The 17929-nt window shown below is 39.6% G+C and overlaps 1 protein-coding gene across 1 annotated transcript in view; it reads left to right on the forward strand.

The window, feature by feature from the left end:
- The window catches only part of IQCA1 (IQ motif containing with AAA domain 1), a 155077-nt gene that overhangs the window by 13440 nt on the left and 123708 nt on the right, over window positions 1-17929 (forward strand). The window contains exons 2-5 of the mRNA XM_037913018.2: window positions 3135-3462; window positions 7587-7706; window positions 10124-10315; window positions 11044-11115. Of these exons, the coding sequence (XP_037768946.1) occupies window positions 3135-3462; window positions 7587-7706; window positions 10124-10315; window positions 11044-11115 (712 nt within the window). The remainder of the gene's footprint in view (window positions 1-3134; window positions 3463-7586; window positions 7707-10123; window positions 10316-11043; window positions 11116-17929) is intronic.

Genomic DNA, 17929 nt, shown 5'->3' on the forward strand with positions numbered 1-17929 from the left:
CCCATCAATATACTGAAGAAATAAACAAATATAGAGAGCTCAAGCCATTATGTCCATGATGAGAGACCTTACTAAAATATTATCCTGTCATCTCCATAGCCTCATTACAATTGCAAGTATATCATTCAGTATGATAAAATGCATAGGCATGAGGGAACAATATGATTGGCTTACAAAGATTCCAACCCATTCACTTATGGATGACAAAATCACACAGGTTACAGCTGCTTGGCCTCTTCATCACAACAGAAAATTAATACACAACTGCATTCTCAGTCCCAATCAGACCAGCAAGATAACTGGTCCAAAATGGCTCTATAAAATGTAACAGACATAATTCAATTGTATCCTTGTCCTGCTCCTTTACTCTTGAATGTGTTAATAATCCTTCTGCCAGGTACCAGTGACAGCAACAAGGGCCAGGTTGAATGTATCTAGGGGTCCTTCTCTAAGATAAATAGATATATGATTCAAACCCCATGCAGAACAGTACTCTTGTTTTTGTCTCTGGAAAATAAAAATAAAGCTTTCCTTGTCACGCTTACAGGAAGTTCTTTCCCCACTCACAAGCGCTCGAAAGTCATTCAGAAATATGGAACACAGGAATCTTTAATTTGGGGAAAAAGGTGAACACAACCAAAAGAAACATGACACAAAACGATGATATATATTTATATATTAGAAACTGAACAACCCAAATGAATACACCAAGAGTCTGGTCATCTCCCAGTCCAGCTTATGGAACTCCAGAACCCTGTATCACCACAAACTCCACCCACTAAAAACCCCACTCACAGGTTGAGTTAGTCTCAGTGGTAACCAAAGGATATCCAGGGGCGGCTCTCCTCTGCTTGTCAGCTCTAGACCTCAGAGAACTATTCTGCCAGATCTGACTCCAATAAGTAGCAACCTAGGCCAGTCCAGTGCTTCCAGGTCTGACTGCACCAGCTGAGTGAGCTAGGACACTGTGAAGTCAGCTCACTATTGCCACCACTGGTCTGGACTTCCTGTGGAACCAACTCTACTCCACTGCTACCAGTGAGGCCTCCGCACAGAACCAGCTCTACTTCTCCATCACTGCTCCAGACAGACCTCTCTATGGAGTTTTTCACTGAGGTTAGGGAATCGCCACATGGGGAGCACAGCGCAGAACTGGACCCTAGGATAAAATCCCTATTCTCTAGATCAGAATTCTTCAAGACAAAACTTCCTATCTCTTTGTTGAGGCCAAGCTTTGTTATCCAACCAAAGTCTGTTTCTTGTTCAGTCAGGGTGATTCCTCACCCATGGCATATCTTGCACAGTTCTATGTCCTTTAATGAGCACAGTACCGGCAACAACCTATTATCACCTTTACACATGAAAACAAATATTTCCAACCAAAACAACAAAAACTCAATAGTGGAATTATGGGTAAACAATATTACAATTCATGTAAATGAAGTTAGCCGGAGCTGGGTTTTCCACTTCTCCCCAACAGAGGGAACAGAGAACTCCATCCCTCTAGGTTTTCTAGCCAGGGTTGCTTGCTTTAGTTTTTGGGTGAAGTAAAACTTTACTTTCAGCTTTAGATACAAATCTCCTCAGAATTCTGAGGGAGTCAGGTCTGGTTTTTTAGTTGCCTCTTCTACTTACCTTAGAGATTTAAACAATGTTATTTATTTGAATTACTGTAACTCAGAGGCCCCATTCTCCTAGGTGCTATACCATCCACATAGTGAGACGCAGCCTCTGCCCTGAAGAAAACACAGTGTAAATAGACAAGACAGATAAAAACAGTATTATTAACCCCATTTTGCATATTGGTAACTGAAGCACAGGGAGTTTAAGTAACTTGACCAAGGTCACACAGAAAGTCTATGACAGAGCCAGGAACCGATGCATATCCTGAGTCCCAGCCCATGGTGTTAACCACAAAACTATACATTCTGTCATCTGAGGTCCTTTCTCACATTATTTTCCTACTTTACTAGCTGTCATGCATCAGCATTTGAGAGACACAGGATGAACGGTGAAAGCAGAGTTCCAACCCATTGTACATGGCAGTTCCTTTCTTAGCTCAGGATTTCCAGCATGGCTCTGAGAATACCTCTTTAACCATTCCTATGTTCCAGTTTCCATCTTACAGTAGCATGTTCCAATATACTCTATGTTGGCACTGTAAAAAAAACAAACAACTAGTGCTGATATAGCACTTTCATCAGTAGATCCAAAGCACTTTTCAAAGGGAAGTGAGTATCATTATGCCCATTTTATAGATGGGGAAACTGACACATAGTGAGGGGTAATAACTTACGCAAGGTCATCCAGCAGGCCAGTGGCAGAGCTGGGACTAGAACCCAGGCACTTATCTTCTAGGCCACACTACCTTCCTTGATCCCCCCACAATCATTGCTGTTGCAGCCAGCCTAGAAAGACTGCCTTGTAAGAGAAGCCTGCTGTTATTGTCACAGCCTGTGGAAATACAAGCAATTCCTTGCAGAACCTACAGTTTCCAAGATGCAGGTGATATAAATTCCATGTCCACATTTTGCATCATATTGCCAATGAAAAAAAAAATCACCACCATTGTAACCTTTAAACTCCTTTTTGCTGCTGCTGCAGCCCAATTCCTGACAGGAGAATAAAAAGGAAAGCTTAACATTTTATTTTTTTAAATTGTAACCACTGGCCATTGAATCATGCAATAAGGGTTGTGACACCTGACGTACATGCCTTAGGTTCTGATCCTGCATTGACTTCAGTGGAGTTTCACATAGGCACAGGGGTCTGCCTATGCAGAGCTCGTTGCTAGACTGGGGCTGTTGTTACAACTATATTTTGTGGTGAACGCCAAGAATTTCTAACTTTTTAATTTTATTAAAGCATAATTTTGAAACTCCTATTTCTAAAGCTGCTTTACTAGTAGAGACAATAAAAAAAGAACTATGGTTTAATTCAGTAACTCTGCTTTAAAATACATTTTAGCTAAGTTTTTTTAAAATCTTTTTGGAATTAAAATGCACTTCAGTGCTTGCATTTGTCAGCTATCCACACTTCTGGAGTCATAGAGACACTCAATAACTGTGCTACCAATTGTGTGCTAATCAATGCATATAGCTGCAGCTAAGATATTCTTTTCTCCTTTCAATTAGCACTTATAATAAGATGTGGGCAGAAGCCCAAGAAGCCCTCAACGGTCTGCTCCAGAGGGAGATAGAAGATAAGCTCCTAAAGGTACAGAAGGATCGCATAACAGTGTTCCAGATGTTAGCCACCTTCTACATTAAATATGTGCAAATTTTCTGTAACTTGGAGACTGCCTACGACCAGATCGTTCACCCACAAAAACGGTTAGTGATTCGGCAAGTGCTGGAGGGAGTGATGGGCCGTATCCTGGAGCTAAAGAATGAAATGGTGGAGCTGGAGAACTCGGAGTTTCATTACTTTGATGATATCCTGCAAGATCTTAAGCTGTCCCCTGTAGGTATACTTTTATCATAAGCAAGTTAGGAATATATGCTATATATTCTATATTCTAATGTAAATCGCTTGATGTCAATGAATCTATGCTGATTTACATTATCTGAGGATCTAGCCTAGTATTTACCAGAAAGTCAATTTAGCACTGGGCTAAATTCTCTGTTGATGTAAATTGGCACAGCACCATTTATTTCAATGAAACTGCCCCAATTTACATCAGCCGAGAACTTGGCCTACTATATGCTCACTAGTTTACTGCATAGTCATGTATTTCTGTTAAAAATAACTACACAGAATATATTCATTCGCGAGTGAGATTTTCACATGGGAGCAAGATTTTAAAAATGAATCTGCTTGATCAATACGTTATATTTCAATATGTCTGGAATATTACCAAAGATGTATAGTTTTTAATAAAGGTTATGTCTTTCCTTTATGTCTGACTTGTTCTGCTTGGTCCTAAAGTGAACTCATGCTAGAATAAGTCAGCTTCTATGTTAATAATGGCAACATTGCAAATCCACCCTGATTTTACTGTAGGGTCACATAGGATGGTCCACTCAGGACCAAGCCACAGCTGATGTCAGAGTTCAGTTTGATTTGCCTTCTGCTTCAAGATGAATCAGTTTGAGCTCATGACTCATGACTCTCTCAGAGGTTACAGATAAAACTAGGTGGGAAATAGACCCCAGCACTGCTCCTGCTCTGCTGGCTCCGGGCATGGGGGACAAGCAGTCTAGCTGTGCCTGTCTTTAAGATGCAATACAGGCAGTACAGTACTTGCTTTTTTGTTTTGTTTTGTGTGTCTGCTGCCACCTGATTGGTTACTTCCGGTTTCACATGGTGTCCCATTGACCGGTAAGTCCCTAACTCTGGTGCTTGTATCTTTGAGGTTCTACTGTATGGCCATAATATGGATCCTTGAAGGTTGAAGGTATAAAAACCAGATGAGAAATAATGGTGATTTGATTGATAATTCCTTTTGTTTCTGACAACTCTACCTGTTGTCAAAGTTGGGTACTGTAGGTAACAGGTTTCTAATGGAAAAGTAAACAAAGGTATTGTTTAAATGATTACTATTTTCTGGATCCTGGTTATGATGTGAAAGAAATTTCCTCGTGGTGTCTTAATATATTATAGAATTAGTTCTTCGGGTTTTAGATATGAAACATGTTGCAGCTTTTAACTGATTATTTTGCCATATAAATATGTATAGTACAGTGATCGCTACTTATTTCAATCAACCATCTTTTTGCTATTTTATTCATAACAGAGAACTATTTTGACCATCAGAAGACATATTGGAGAATATAAAGGCATGATACAGAATCTGATAACTCAAAATGTATTAGATTTTTTTAAAAACCACAATTATGAACATTACTGTATTTTGACGATTTATAGGTAAATCAACCAAGCGAGAAAAGTTGATGAGTTTGAAATGTAACATTTTTAACATCAGGTATTAAAAAAATGAAGACGAATTCTCGTCCCTCTGCCCCACCTTAGAACTAACAAGGCAGGTGTACCTGCTGAGTGAAGATAGCATTGAGATGCTTGGGGAGGCTGGTTTAGAACTATTCTTAACAGTTGATGACAACATAGACTTGATTATATTTTTATCTGTAACATCCTTGGCTCCAGTACTAAGGTCCTGGTCAATGCACACAACAAACTCCATATATCTATATGGGACTTCCCCCATCTTTGCACCAGGGCCCTTACTTTCATCAGTTGTGAAGGGCTTGTAGTCCAGCATAATCATGATAACAGTGAGGAATATTCAGAATTGCTAAATCCCAGGCATGTTACATCTGATGAATGATTCTGAGGTGCACTGGTTTTATTTTTGGTATGCCACTCAAGCATTTAAGCTTTATCTTTCTCCAGTTATCTTTGCACCACCTTTCTCTAGTTCACCTTAGAATCATAGAATCATAGAATATCAGGGTTGGAAGGGACCCCAGAAGGTCATCTAGTCCAACCCCCTGCTCGAAGCAGGACCAATTCCCAGTTAAATCATCCCAGCCAGGGCTTTGTCAAGCCTGACCTTAAAAACCTCTAAGGAAGGAGATTCTACCACCTCCCTAGGTAACGCATTCCAGTGTTTCACCACCCTCTTAGTGAAAAAGTTTTTCCTAATATCCAATCTAAACCTCCCCCATTGCAACTTGAGACCATTACTCCTCGTTCTGTCATCTGCTACCATTGAGAACAGTCTAGAGCCATCCTCTTTGGAACCCCCTTTCAGGTAGTTGAAAGCAGCTATCAAATCCCCCCTCATTCTTCTCTTCTGCAGACTAAACAATCCCAGCTCCCTCAGCCTCTCCTCATAAGTCATGTGCTCTAGACCCCTAATCATTTTTGTTGCCCTTCGCTGGACTCTCTCCAATTTATCCACATCCTTCTTGTAGTGTGGGGCCCAAAACTGGACACAGTACTCCAGATGAGGCCTCACATGTCTTGTGACACAGCATGCTATTAAGAGCAGTCAAAAATTACGATGGAAGAAGCAGAAAACTAGGCCAACAATATAGTCAGAAAACCTCCCAGATCAGGCCTCTGTTGTGATAGAGACAATTATGTAAAAGAGGCAAAAACTCTCTATGCCATGACACAAACCCAGTCCTGAGCTTTCCCTTACATACACTACCACAACAGGGGGGCCTGGGCTCCAGGACAGGAGCCACTAACAGGAAAGCTAGATGGGCTTGCTACTCACATGTGGTAAGATGTTGATTTACAGAAACTGTTTTCCTTAGCACTTGAGCCTTCCATCACACTCTCACACTTTAGAGTTCACAAAGCACAGAAACATACAGTATATCCCAGGATCTTTAGCTAGACATTGGTGCTGTTTTAGTGGGCATCCAATGCCTTTTCACCTCGCTGCTTATGCACCGTACTGTTGCCCATATCTGAAGTGATAGCCAGGGTTCTGTAGAAACAAAAGCAACAGTCCATTTGCTTGAGTGAATATTTTAGCCATTTCTTTAATAAAATCTTTGTTAATGGCACCATTGTGTTCCAGGTCTATCAGGAGTCCAAAACAGAGACTGCTGTCAATGTGTTTTCATGTTTGCAGCTGCATAGTAGTCATGTTTAGTCCCAGAATATTAGAGAGACAAGGTGGGCGAGGTAATATTTTTTATTGGACCAACTTCGGTTGATGAAAGAGTTAGGCTTTCAAGCTTACACAGAGCTCTTCTTCAGTTCTGTGTGAGCTCGAAAGTCTGTCTCTGCACCATAACTAGTTGGTCCAATAAAAGATATTACCTCGCCCATCTTGTCTCTCTAATGCCTTTTCATTAATTTCTACTTGCCATTAAGGACTGCTAGTGATAGCGTACTCTTGGAAGAATTGCCTCTATTCATAAGCAAGGTTCTAACAATCAGTTGTGCTACTCAGTAATGCCTTGGCTTCTGCTAACTCGTAGATCTTTTGGGAGTTCTTCTTTCTCTGCATGTCTCTCAAAGAAGCCCTCTTCTTTCACTTCTCGGCATCAGTGAATAATCCTGTAAGAAACAATCAATGGAAATGTGAGACAGTTGTAATTTTTATCATACAAGTGAGTAAAGGCAGACTTTGTGTAGACATTTCCAATCATTCTTGATTCTGAGAGGTGATTAGATACTACAGGGATAGGCACCTTAGAAATACTGAAGAGGCTAGATAATTAATCTGGAATTAATTCCTTGTAATAATATCAATGCAATATAGCTGATTTGTTTTCCAAGATGTTGATTAAATAATGTGGGAGGATCATACTAATGAGTTTATTAAAATAAGTGGAAGTCCCTGTCTGTGCATTTTTTAAATACCAGCAAACCCTGAAATGGTCAAAATAGTTGCTAATTTTTTAATTTGTAATTGCACAATTTTAAAAAATGCTGTGGAAATCTGTATGAAACTGGATTTATTTTTTGTTGTTGATTTAGACCTTGAGTAATTGCAAAGTAATAGCACAGCAGCTGTTACATAGGTCAAGTCACACAACACTCCTGGAAATTCTAGAATCTTTAGGCCAACTTAATTAGTCTGTAAAGGAAAGGTGTTAAGGTAATAAGCAACATGGTTTTAAACAAAGCTCTAACAGTGTCCCATGAATATTTCTCTCCCCTAGGAGCACATAGAAATCCCTATTCCAAGGTATTTTATTAAGGAGAAGCTGAAGGTGCTGAGAGAGAGGGAGAAAATCCTTGCTCAGATTTTAATTAATGCTGGATTGCAAGACATCAAACCGGTTAGTATACCATAGGTACCGTAATTATCCAGTCATCTGCCTACCCTTTTACCTTGTAATTGAACATGTTTCCACACATACGAGTGAAGCATTTTCCCCATACCAATCTATAATGAAACATTGAAGTGAGAAATATTTTTGTAGTATATATTTAATCAAACTGCATTGATGGGTGAAGCATAACTGGAAAGAAACATAATGTACATTTCCACCAGGAAGGAATGTCTTCAATCTGAGCAATATTAACAATGGTAACTTTGCAAAATAATCTGGCTTCATTTTATGCTGTGAAAGTAATAGAAGGGCAGCATTATGGCCCCAGTTCAGCAGGGTACTTAAGCATATGGCTAACTTTTATTGCACAAGTAGTCCCACTGATTTCAACTTAGGTACATGCTTAAGTACTGTGCTGAGTCAGGGTCCATAACAAGAACAGAAATCGCAGTGAAGGTTGCATAACTATTAGCATTCTAATCTCCCATTTTAATTGTTTATAACATTCTGAAAAATTCCTGTGCTCTTTTCTGTATAGCTATGCCGCTGCAATAGCTAGGAGAAGAAAACTGAAATTTGGCATTGAGACAATCCTTAGAGAGGAGAAGTGTCTTTGAACAGCCTGGTGAAAACTGGTTTTGAGCTGATGGAGTTAAGACTCTTTGCAAATAGAGTGCTGCATATGTGCAGTACTCTTTGGAAGCTTTCCTGCCCTCTAAACTACTAAAGTGCACAACTGTGCATTAATTCTGGCTAATTTAGAGTCATAGACTTTATGGCCATAAGAGATCACTGTGATAATATAATCTGACTTCCTACTACACCCAAGCCATAGAATTTCACCCTGCGGTGGAGGAAATTATTCTTCCCTACTAGGTACGTGAGACTCTCAACACCAATAATTTGTGGTTGAACTAATCTGGACAGTGAAAATAAGGAGTTGAGCGAGGGCTCCTGTGCATTTCATAATGAACTAACAAAAATATTCATAGGCAGTTCCTTAGTCTCAATCCCTGCACATCTTAAAGTGTCAAGTATCAGAGGGGTAGCTGTGTTTGTTTGTATCCACAAAAACAACAAGGCACCTTAAAGACTAACAGATTTATTTATTATATGCCTGCATCTGTAATTTTCACTCCAGGCATCTGAAGAAGTGGTTTTTTACCCACAAAAGATTATGCCCAAATAAATCTGTTAGTCTTTAAGGTGCCACCGGACTCCTCGTTGTTTTTATCTTAAAGTGTGTTTGCCTACCTGTGCTCTGCCCACCTCCCTCACCAAGAGTGACATACTAAGGATGCATCTGCCTGGTGTGGAGCCAGATTACATGGGAGTGAGGACTTTACACATTGTGTACTCTAGTGTAACTGTAGGGCAGGTCTTTCTTGACATGCTACCACCCTGTGAGGCTTGTAAAGCTGAATAATCTTTTTTATTAACACAGTTTATATATGTGCTCTGTGCTCTGCTTCCAGTTAATTCTGTCTACTTATTTCCTGTGCTCAACTACTACCACTGAGATTGCTGTTGAGTCTTCTGCACTTTAGTATGCATCATAGTGAACCATATACATTCAGGAAATTCTGGCTGTCTGCTAACAAGCTTCTGTATTCCCATATGCATGTAACAAAAAACTGTTAAAGAGCATGCATTAAAAATTAAATAGTTCAGCAGGGGACTTCTATGGATATCATTTTTGTGTACTCATAGATTATGTATTTTTCCTTGTAGGGAAAACCAAGTTTAAAATTTAGTACAGTGAGCCCAACTCAATATTTGTATACAGAACTGTATCCAACTGAGGATGTCAATAACAGGAGAGGGGAAAAATCCTGCCTCTCCAGCAGGTGAACTCTAGACCTCATGGGCATATCCAGAAGCTCCTATCTTCAGAATTTAGGAGGGAAATAAGAGGAAGTCAATATACAGCTATTAGTTTAATAGAATTTAGCCATACTGATATTTAGGCTTATTTCTCAAACAAAATAAAAGGGATAAGTTCTTTGTTACAGAAACTACAGTAAGAACGATTCTTACTTTTTACCCCATGTCATCAGGAACTCCTTGCCCCCTCAAAATGCTACCTTACCAAAAGGTATGATGGTTATAGCATGTCTGGTTCACTTTCTCCTTAAAATGCTTTTCAGGTTAAAATTAAGATCCTGGTACAATTATCAAAATGCCAAACTGTCAAAACTAAAATTAGGTGGTCCTGAGGTATGGGTTTCACCCTCTCTGCATTGGGGCTACTTTTGTCTTGGATGGATTCCACTAAGATATTGTTAGTTATTCAATTTGCCAACTAAAATAGAGTTAACAAAAGACACATCTGAATTTTCAAAATGATTCAGGGAAGTAACTCTTAAGATCTACATGTTCTGATAACAGGCCCATTTATCTGTTTGTTTTTCGCTGTACCACAGAAGAAATACGTAAAGCCCTTGCCTCTTGAAGAAGTCATTAGAGTAATCCAGATTTCTGAGAGGGCTCGGCAGGGTCGCCTAAGGGCTACATTCATGAAGCAAATCTACCTGGAAGAAAAGAGAGAAAGACAAGCCAAACTTCAGGGAGCAAAAGGTCCAAATTTGGATGCTGCTGCACTTTGTATTCAAAAGGTGAGTCTTGTTTCTGTCAGAACAGTGCTGGCAGAATTGATAATGTGTTTTGTTCACACGAGCAGCATGAACAGAAATGAACCTCATGATACAGAACATTCTGAATTGGCATTAGCCTAATTGTGTAGCTGGTTGGAATCCCATTACGTGGGCCATTCCAAACAAGACTGGACAAAGCACTAGAAACGAAAGTGAAGGGAACTGACCTGCAGGGGCAGTCCTCTGATTTCAGTGGCCCAAACAGTCCTCTCTGATCCACACCCCAAGATCCAAGTGTATCACTGGTGATTCATGTGTTTGGGGAGTAAAACTTGCTGCTTTTTCTGGGGCAAAAGGGAGTTTGCCCCTAAATAGAAAGAAGCAACCCTGCAAAAACTGAGACAGTGTAGTCAGTGTGAAGTTGAGCGGCAGGCCATTTCTTGCTAGGATCCACATGGTGAATACTCCTGTGTGTTGGCAGGATCACAGAGCTCAGTGAGAGCAGGAATGAACCTAGATCTAAACAAGCTTTCTACAATTATGCATTTAATATGTGCTGGGAGGAGGGGGAAGAGCAGACTTCAGAATTTGTTTAAAATAATACAGCAGATGGCAACCTGTTCAGGAGTAATTGCTTCAATTGTATATTCTGTTTTTCCTTCCTCTATTTGTTTTTTCCTGTGCCTCCTGCAGTAAAGGAAGCAGTAACAGGGCCCATTTATCTCATTAGAGTCATGTTTACAATTCAGGTTTGGCGTGGATTTACCCAGTGGAAGAAAACAGAGAAAATGAGAGAAGAGGAAATGATATTTCTGGGGATGGTAAGTTTTGCTTCCCAAAGAATGTAAAATGCATTCAAGATTGTATTTTGTTTTCCCTTTGGATTTTTGTAATTTAACAGTAGGGGAGAACAAGACATTCATTTTCTAAAACTCTCCACATATTTTAAAGAGGTCTTTAAGACCAAAGAACTCAAATGAAATGACTAATGGTGTGGCAGTAGGACAATCTCACTTCTGCTATAACCTCTTATGATATACATTAGTGCCATATCTACTGCAGATGTGGAAACAGACAGATTTTGCTCCAGGATTTGGGGGATATGATCCAGGCATGGCAGAGCAAGGTACTCATGTTAGTCGGTCTTCTGTTCATAATGCCTCAGGACTCAAGATGCTTTATTCCTGAAGCAGAGTTGAACCTGTCAAGTCTTCTCCTCACACCATTTTGCAGGCCCTCTCCCATTGTGTGTGTGGTTAGGAAGGGGAGTAAAAAGCTGCCAAATAAATATATCCCTTAGGCCCACGTGGGAGGGAAGAGGCAAAACAACACCTCAGAGCTCCTGGCATGGGGAGGCAAAAGAGGAAAATAAACATACACAGTGATCTTTTAGACCAGGAGTGGTAGAGAATAGAAGGACAGCCTAGGGGAGTTTCCCCCTCTCCCATAATCACGTAAGGTAAACCGTCTCCTCCCTGCAGAAATAGGAAGGTGTGTGTTTCCCCCAGCCTCTCCATGTCTCGGCTATAGAGCTTCTCCAAGCAACTGGAAGCAGCAGCTGATTCTACATAAGTCTGGTCTGTGGGAAGATGGGAAAAGTCAGAGAAGGAGAGGACACGAAGGAAAGCCATTCCCTTCATTCCTTGGAAACTCAACAAAATTCCATATTGCAAATTTGATCTGTCCTTGGAAGCAGCAACTGGTGCTCAGTAGCCTATGCATCTTGTTGGTGCTGAATATAAGGTGTGCGGTAAATTATAGTGCTCCCAGCAGCTAGCTGGGAGACGGGATAGAATCTCCCCATACCTTTCCAGCTGTCATCCATTCCCTCAAATGCATTTGTCCTGGCCCTCTCCACTCCGTAGTGTTTATTTTATATGACACAGTATTGGTGCCATGCCCTCCAGGTCCCCTTATCTACTACAACAATGCACTGTTGGTACTGTGTTCAAATGACAGTCTTTTACAATACTGCCCTTACAGTAATATTCATTCTCATCATGTATTTTTTTAGATGTATGCATGACTTTTTGTACTCTAGAGCTATTAAAATATCATCTAAAACAATCAAAATCAATATTCCATCATTGAAGCATACCTTCTGCTTGCCCCAAAACATGGGTTGGACAATTTTCTTATCCAACAGTGAAGTTATAATTAGGCAGGTCATTGCTTTATGAAAACTAAGTCTACCCCCAACAACATACAGAAAAGAGCATTACTTAAGAATGTTCTTCAAAGCCTAACCTACAGAAAGAACTTTGAATTGCCCTAAGCCAGTGGTTCTCAACCTTTTTCTTTCAGAGAACCTCCCCCCCCCCCACACACACATGCTATAAAAACTCCATGCCCCTGCTCCTGCCACAACTGTTTTTCCGCATATAAAAGCCAGGGCTGGCATTAACGGGTAGCAAGCAGGGCAGTTGCCTGGGGCACACGCCACAGGGGGCATTGCGAAGCTAAGTTGCTCAGGCTTTGACTTCAGCCTCCGGTGTTGGGGCTTGGGGCCCCAGGCTGCAGTCCTGCGCAGTGGGGCGTCAGCTTTCTGTGCTGGACCCTAGCGAGTCTAATGCGGGCCATGCTTGGTGGACCCCCTGAAACCTGGTCATGGCCCCCCCAAGGAGCCCCAGACCTTTGGTTGAAAACCAGTGCCCTAAGCCATTGGTTCTCAATGAGGGGTACACATACCGCTGGGGGTACACAGAGGTCTTCCAGGGGGGTATATCAGCTCATCTAGATATCTGCCTAATTTTACAACAGGCTAAATAAAAAGCACTAGCGAAGTCAGTACAAACTAAAATTTCATACAGACAATGACTTGTTTATCCTACTCTATATACTATACCCTGAAATATAAGTACAATATTTATATTCCAATCCATTTATTTTATAACTATATGGTAAAATGAGAAAGTCATTTTTCAGTAACAGTGTGCTGTGACACTTCTGCATTTTTATGTCCGATTGTGTAAGCAAGTAGTTTCTAAGTGAGGTGTAACTTGGGGGTATGCAAGACAACTCAGGGGGTACAGTAGTCTGGAAAGATTGAGAACCGCTGCCCTAAGCTATATGAAGATGAATGGGAAATTCCTTTCTTATGGATTCTTTTCTAACATTTCTCCTGTGCAGTTCCAAAGAACACTCATTGTGGCAAATGAGGAGTGAGTGCTGATTCTGCTTTCTGTTGAAGTCAATGAGAAAACTCCCCTAGACTTCAGCAGGGGCAGGACTAAAATGCTGGAACACTGGGATTTAGTGAACATAAATGTTTTAGAAATGATGCCTTTCAGAACCCAAGGGATCATTCGCTGTTATATTCTGTATTGGTTACCTAAAAGTCTTAGAGAGGGCTCTAGTCTCTAGAAGATGATGGAGGAGTGGAGGTCACAGGTGTGATCGGGTATACAGCTGCATCCTCTTTTCACTGTGCCTGCACACTGATAATGGGTGTGAAGACAGCAATGTATTATACCCTATGGGAAAAACTATACATTCATGGGGACAAGAGGGCTTAAAACCTAACACAACATCCAGATTCTTCACTTTCTGACCGTTTTTTAGGAGCAATAGAATTGATGTTTGCAACACTGTTCTCTGTAGAGCCATTATTTGACATCAAATATCTAATTGGGGGAGATGGAGGAAATGAAAACTGCTTTGTCTTCCAATGTTTTCATATTTCGGATTTGTGTTTTTCCTGCATTTTTAATGCCACATTCCCATCTACGGCCTCTAAAGGAAACAAGTGGCAAACAGGCATCAAATCACGTTGATGGATCAGCAGAGAGCTCCAAAGGTCAAGCCCCTTTGATGTATGATCATGTCAGCCCTCTAAAAAATGATCACAGGTCTTCATGCTGTAAACATGCTGAATTTGCTTTTCTAATACTTTAAGACTTAGATAAATTAGAAGACATGGCCATCTATTATTTTAAGTCCATTACAAACGAGTCAGGACTTATACTGCAAGAAATATACATTCACTTTAAATTATTATTTTAAACTTATTTATAAAGCACTGTAATTTACAATTTGCAGAGGGAATTGAAAAACTTTAAATTATTAGTAATGACTTTTGGGCCATTCAGTTATATGGACCTAACAAGAATATACACAAAGATAGTCCAAGAGCCATCCTAACTGCCTCTGAATTAACAGTGCTCATGCAATTTGCTGTCAGGTCTTATGTCTCCGTGCTGACAGAAACACTTTTTGTCAGTTTTCTTGAGTTTGAGCCTATTTCTTATTTTACTTGATGACAGAGTAGAAGTCCATGTTCCAGAGATTTTTCTTGGCTCTAGTACAAAGTCTTGTTGTTATTATTATTATTTATACAGAAACAGCATGATTCCCTCAGCACGTTTTTCTAAATCTCAGATAAATCATGATCTGAAAAACCTGCTTCATTTGTAAAAAGAAGCAGGCCTAACCAGGAACACATATATCTTTATAACTGTCTCCTGACTTGCTTCCTGGTCTTCCTCAAATTCCTGCCATGGAGCTGTGTAGTAGCAGCTCCACAGCTAATTCAGCAGTCAACGTTCCATTCTAAATTCTACGCTTAACCCACTCTGACTCTGGCATAATAATTAGATTGTCCTGAAAATGTACATGCCTCGTCCAGAAGAAACCTTTATTTTCTTCCTCCAGCCGTACTAAAGTTACAGGCCAGCTATATGCCGTGCTTCTGATTTTTTTAAAACTAGTAGCTAATTTCTCTTGTTTATCGATAACTCAAGAACAGCTTAATGTTAAGACTTCAGTCATCAGGAGCCAGATTCACCAGTATGCTGTGGTTGGTTTGTGTTGGTCCAGTGATCCAAAGCAGCCACAAACCCAGCTTAGCTGGCTGGCTAACCCATGTTTGCAGCTGCTTTGTTTCACTAAAGTGGTGCAAAGCAGCCAGAGCACAATGCTAAACCTAGACTCAATTCTTTTGCTAACACAGATGCGCCTTCCATTGAAATCAATGAGAGCTGTGCTCAGAATAGAGCCAGATCCTGTGAGGTGCTACGTGCCTCTAAAAGTCAGCGAGAGTTGAGGGTATCCAGCACATCTCTGGAGATTCCCATCTCCTAATAGGACTGGTCCTTAAGTGAGGATATCTTGGGCTCCCCCTGTACTCAATAGTCTCAAGACACAGGCTAGCTTAGAGGAAAATCTGTTAACATAAAAAGTTATTAAAAATTATTTGCAAATTGACTAATTCTACACAAGTCTGGTCCATGGGAAGAGAGGAGGAGTCAGAGAAGGAGAGGGCAGGAAGGAAAACCAAAGTACACACTCTGGAAACTCAACAAACTTCCATGCTGCAAATTTGCTCTGTCTTTGGTAGCAGCAATTGGTGCTCGACAGCCTATGCATCTTGTCAGCAGAGAATATGAGCGTGGAGTAGCTATATAGGCACCCAGGGATTATTTGAAACCAAGGTTGATGTGTGGATTTCACTATGGATTGCATGAGATGAACGGCTCAATCCTGTAGGGTGCAGTGCACGCTGGCCCCAATCTGGCAAAACTCTTCAACACGTTTTTAACTTCAAACACAAGGAGTCAGTCTCACTGAAGTTAAATATTTCACACGCTGAAGTGGTTTACAGGACTGAGGCCTTATTTGTTGGACATGTACATATTTATATGTTGTGCTCTGCTAGGCAACTTTGACACTCTGCTTTTATACAATCATTTATGCTCTTATAAAAAGGGAGTCTAAGGTACAATATATGTTAATACAAGCTCTTCCATATAGTTTTAGAGGATTTTTTCCCCTCCGTTCATGTGGATTTTCAATTGAAAGACATTATGTGCTCTTCAGTAAATAACTATGTTCTCTCCTCCTTACCTCTTCTAAACATACCCTAATTTAGGCATGTTGGCTTGGGAAAGGGTTATATTTCTATCTGAGGAAACAGTCTGGAATTTCCAAACAATTTTTTACCCTTTGAATTCCTAATAAATATATAACATTTCAGCCCGTCCAAAAAAAAAATAAAGAATCAGTGTTCCCCAGAATAGCCTTCTGAGTAAACATTGGAGTCTGTAGCTAAATAAATAATTTGATTGGATATTGCAAACTGTATAAATAAGTAGAGCATAAAATAATTCTCCAGCTCCTGAAGTGGATAAACAGGATAGCTGAAGGGTGCCCAAAAGTCTGTTTTTATTAAACCTAAATCTAAAATGCTATTTTGGCTTGATTTATAGCCTACCATTATGTTTGAGAAGTCAGCACAAAGGGGGTTTTGTATTATTTCCCCATAGTTATGTGTTTGCAAAATCTGAAGAATGCTATCCTAGATTTAATGTGATTTTTTAATGTGTTTAGTGTCAAACTTGTAAGATATTGGAAAGCAACACAGAGTCATCGCTGTTATTTTCTGCTATTGCTCCTTCTTTTTATGAAATTGTGCTAATATTTAAACAATTGGCTTTTACAATCAAAAACATGCATTATCATCTTTAGTAAAAGAAGTTTTGCAGCATGCCCAGGATTAATATCTGAAATAAATACAACCAGGACTGTACAAGATAACATCATTATGAATAAAAATAAGGTTTTTTTTTAAATTCCACACCAAATGTAATGTTCCTTTTATCTTTTTAATAAGTACTGTGAGTTTCATAATGATATAAACTGAGCCATTTTCAATATTTTTCTACCAAGACCTCCTACTACAAATAAATACCATTGTTTGAATGCATGTGACAATGACTTTAATTGGCAAAGCTATTGGAGTGAATCATATAGTGGCAAGCTTTAATGAATGTAATACATTTTGCTTTGTGATTCCGTTTTGTACCTAATTTGGGACTTCAGTCATATAAATTTATATGGTGCTTTGTATTGTGCTAAAATGGAAGATCTATGAACAAATGCTTAGTAAGATAAGAGACTTGTTTAAAATCTATTCTCCATTCCTCCAAACAAAATATATTGAGAAATACAGAAAAACCCTAAATAACCAATGATACAGTAAGCTTGTTAAAAGAATGTCCAGACAACCAAAGTTTAAAATTCAATAGAATAACTGACATGAGAAAAGAATAGACTTCTAGAAGGCTGAATCATGAACTCCTTTACTTTGACTAATAAGCAGTTACACATGTAGCCTCATTTACTTCAGTGGAACTGCTCATATGAGTAAAGGCGCCTATAATCGGGCTCTGAATAAATATATATTCTGCTGAGAAATATCTCTTCTGCTACAAAAGTGTATTATAAAACAATGTAAATGTGGAGTAGCTATATAGGCACCCAGGGACTATTTGAAACCAGGGTTGATGTGTGGATTTCACTATGGATTGCATGAGATGCACTGCTCAGTCCTGCAGGGTTACTAGTTTAATGGGTATTTGTTGTACACAGCTCTGTTTAAAGAATACAATTTTGGAGAAAATTATCCAAAAGAGAATCCATACAGCAGAAATCCCACAAAAATGTGTGGTTTGAGGTCTGCAAAAAGAGTCCAAGATACTGTGTCCTGAGCAAAATACCTGACAATAAAAGTACAGTAAATTTACCTTTCAGGCACGATAGTCCTAAAATATTAAATAAAATAAGATATATTTATTTACTGAAATTAAGACTATTTTCCCTCTTAAATGTAATCTTAATGGAACAATTGAAGAGCAGTTA

This window comes from Chelonia mydas, chromosome 11 (assembly GCF_015237465.2).
Source record: "Chelonia mydas isolate rCheMyd1 chromosome 11, rCheMyd1.pri.v2, whole genome shotgun sequence".
Lineage (NCBI taxonomy): Eukaryota > Metazoa > Chordata > Testudines > Cheloniidae > Chelonia > Chelonia mydas.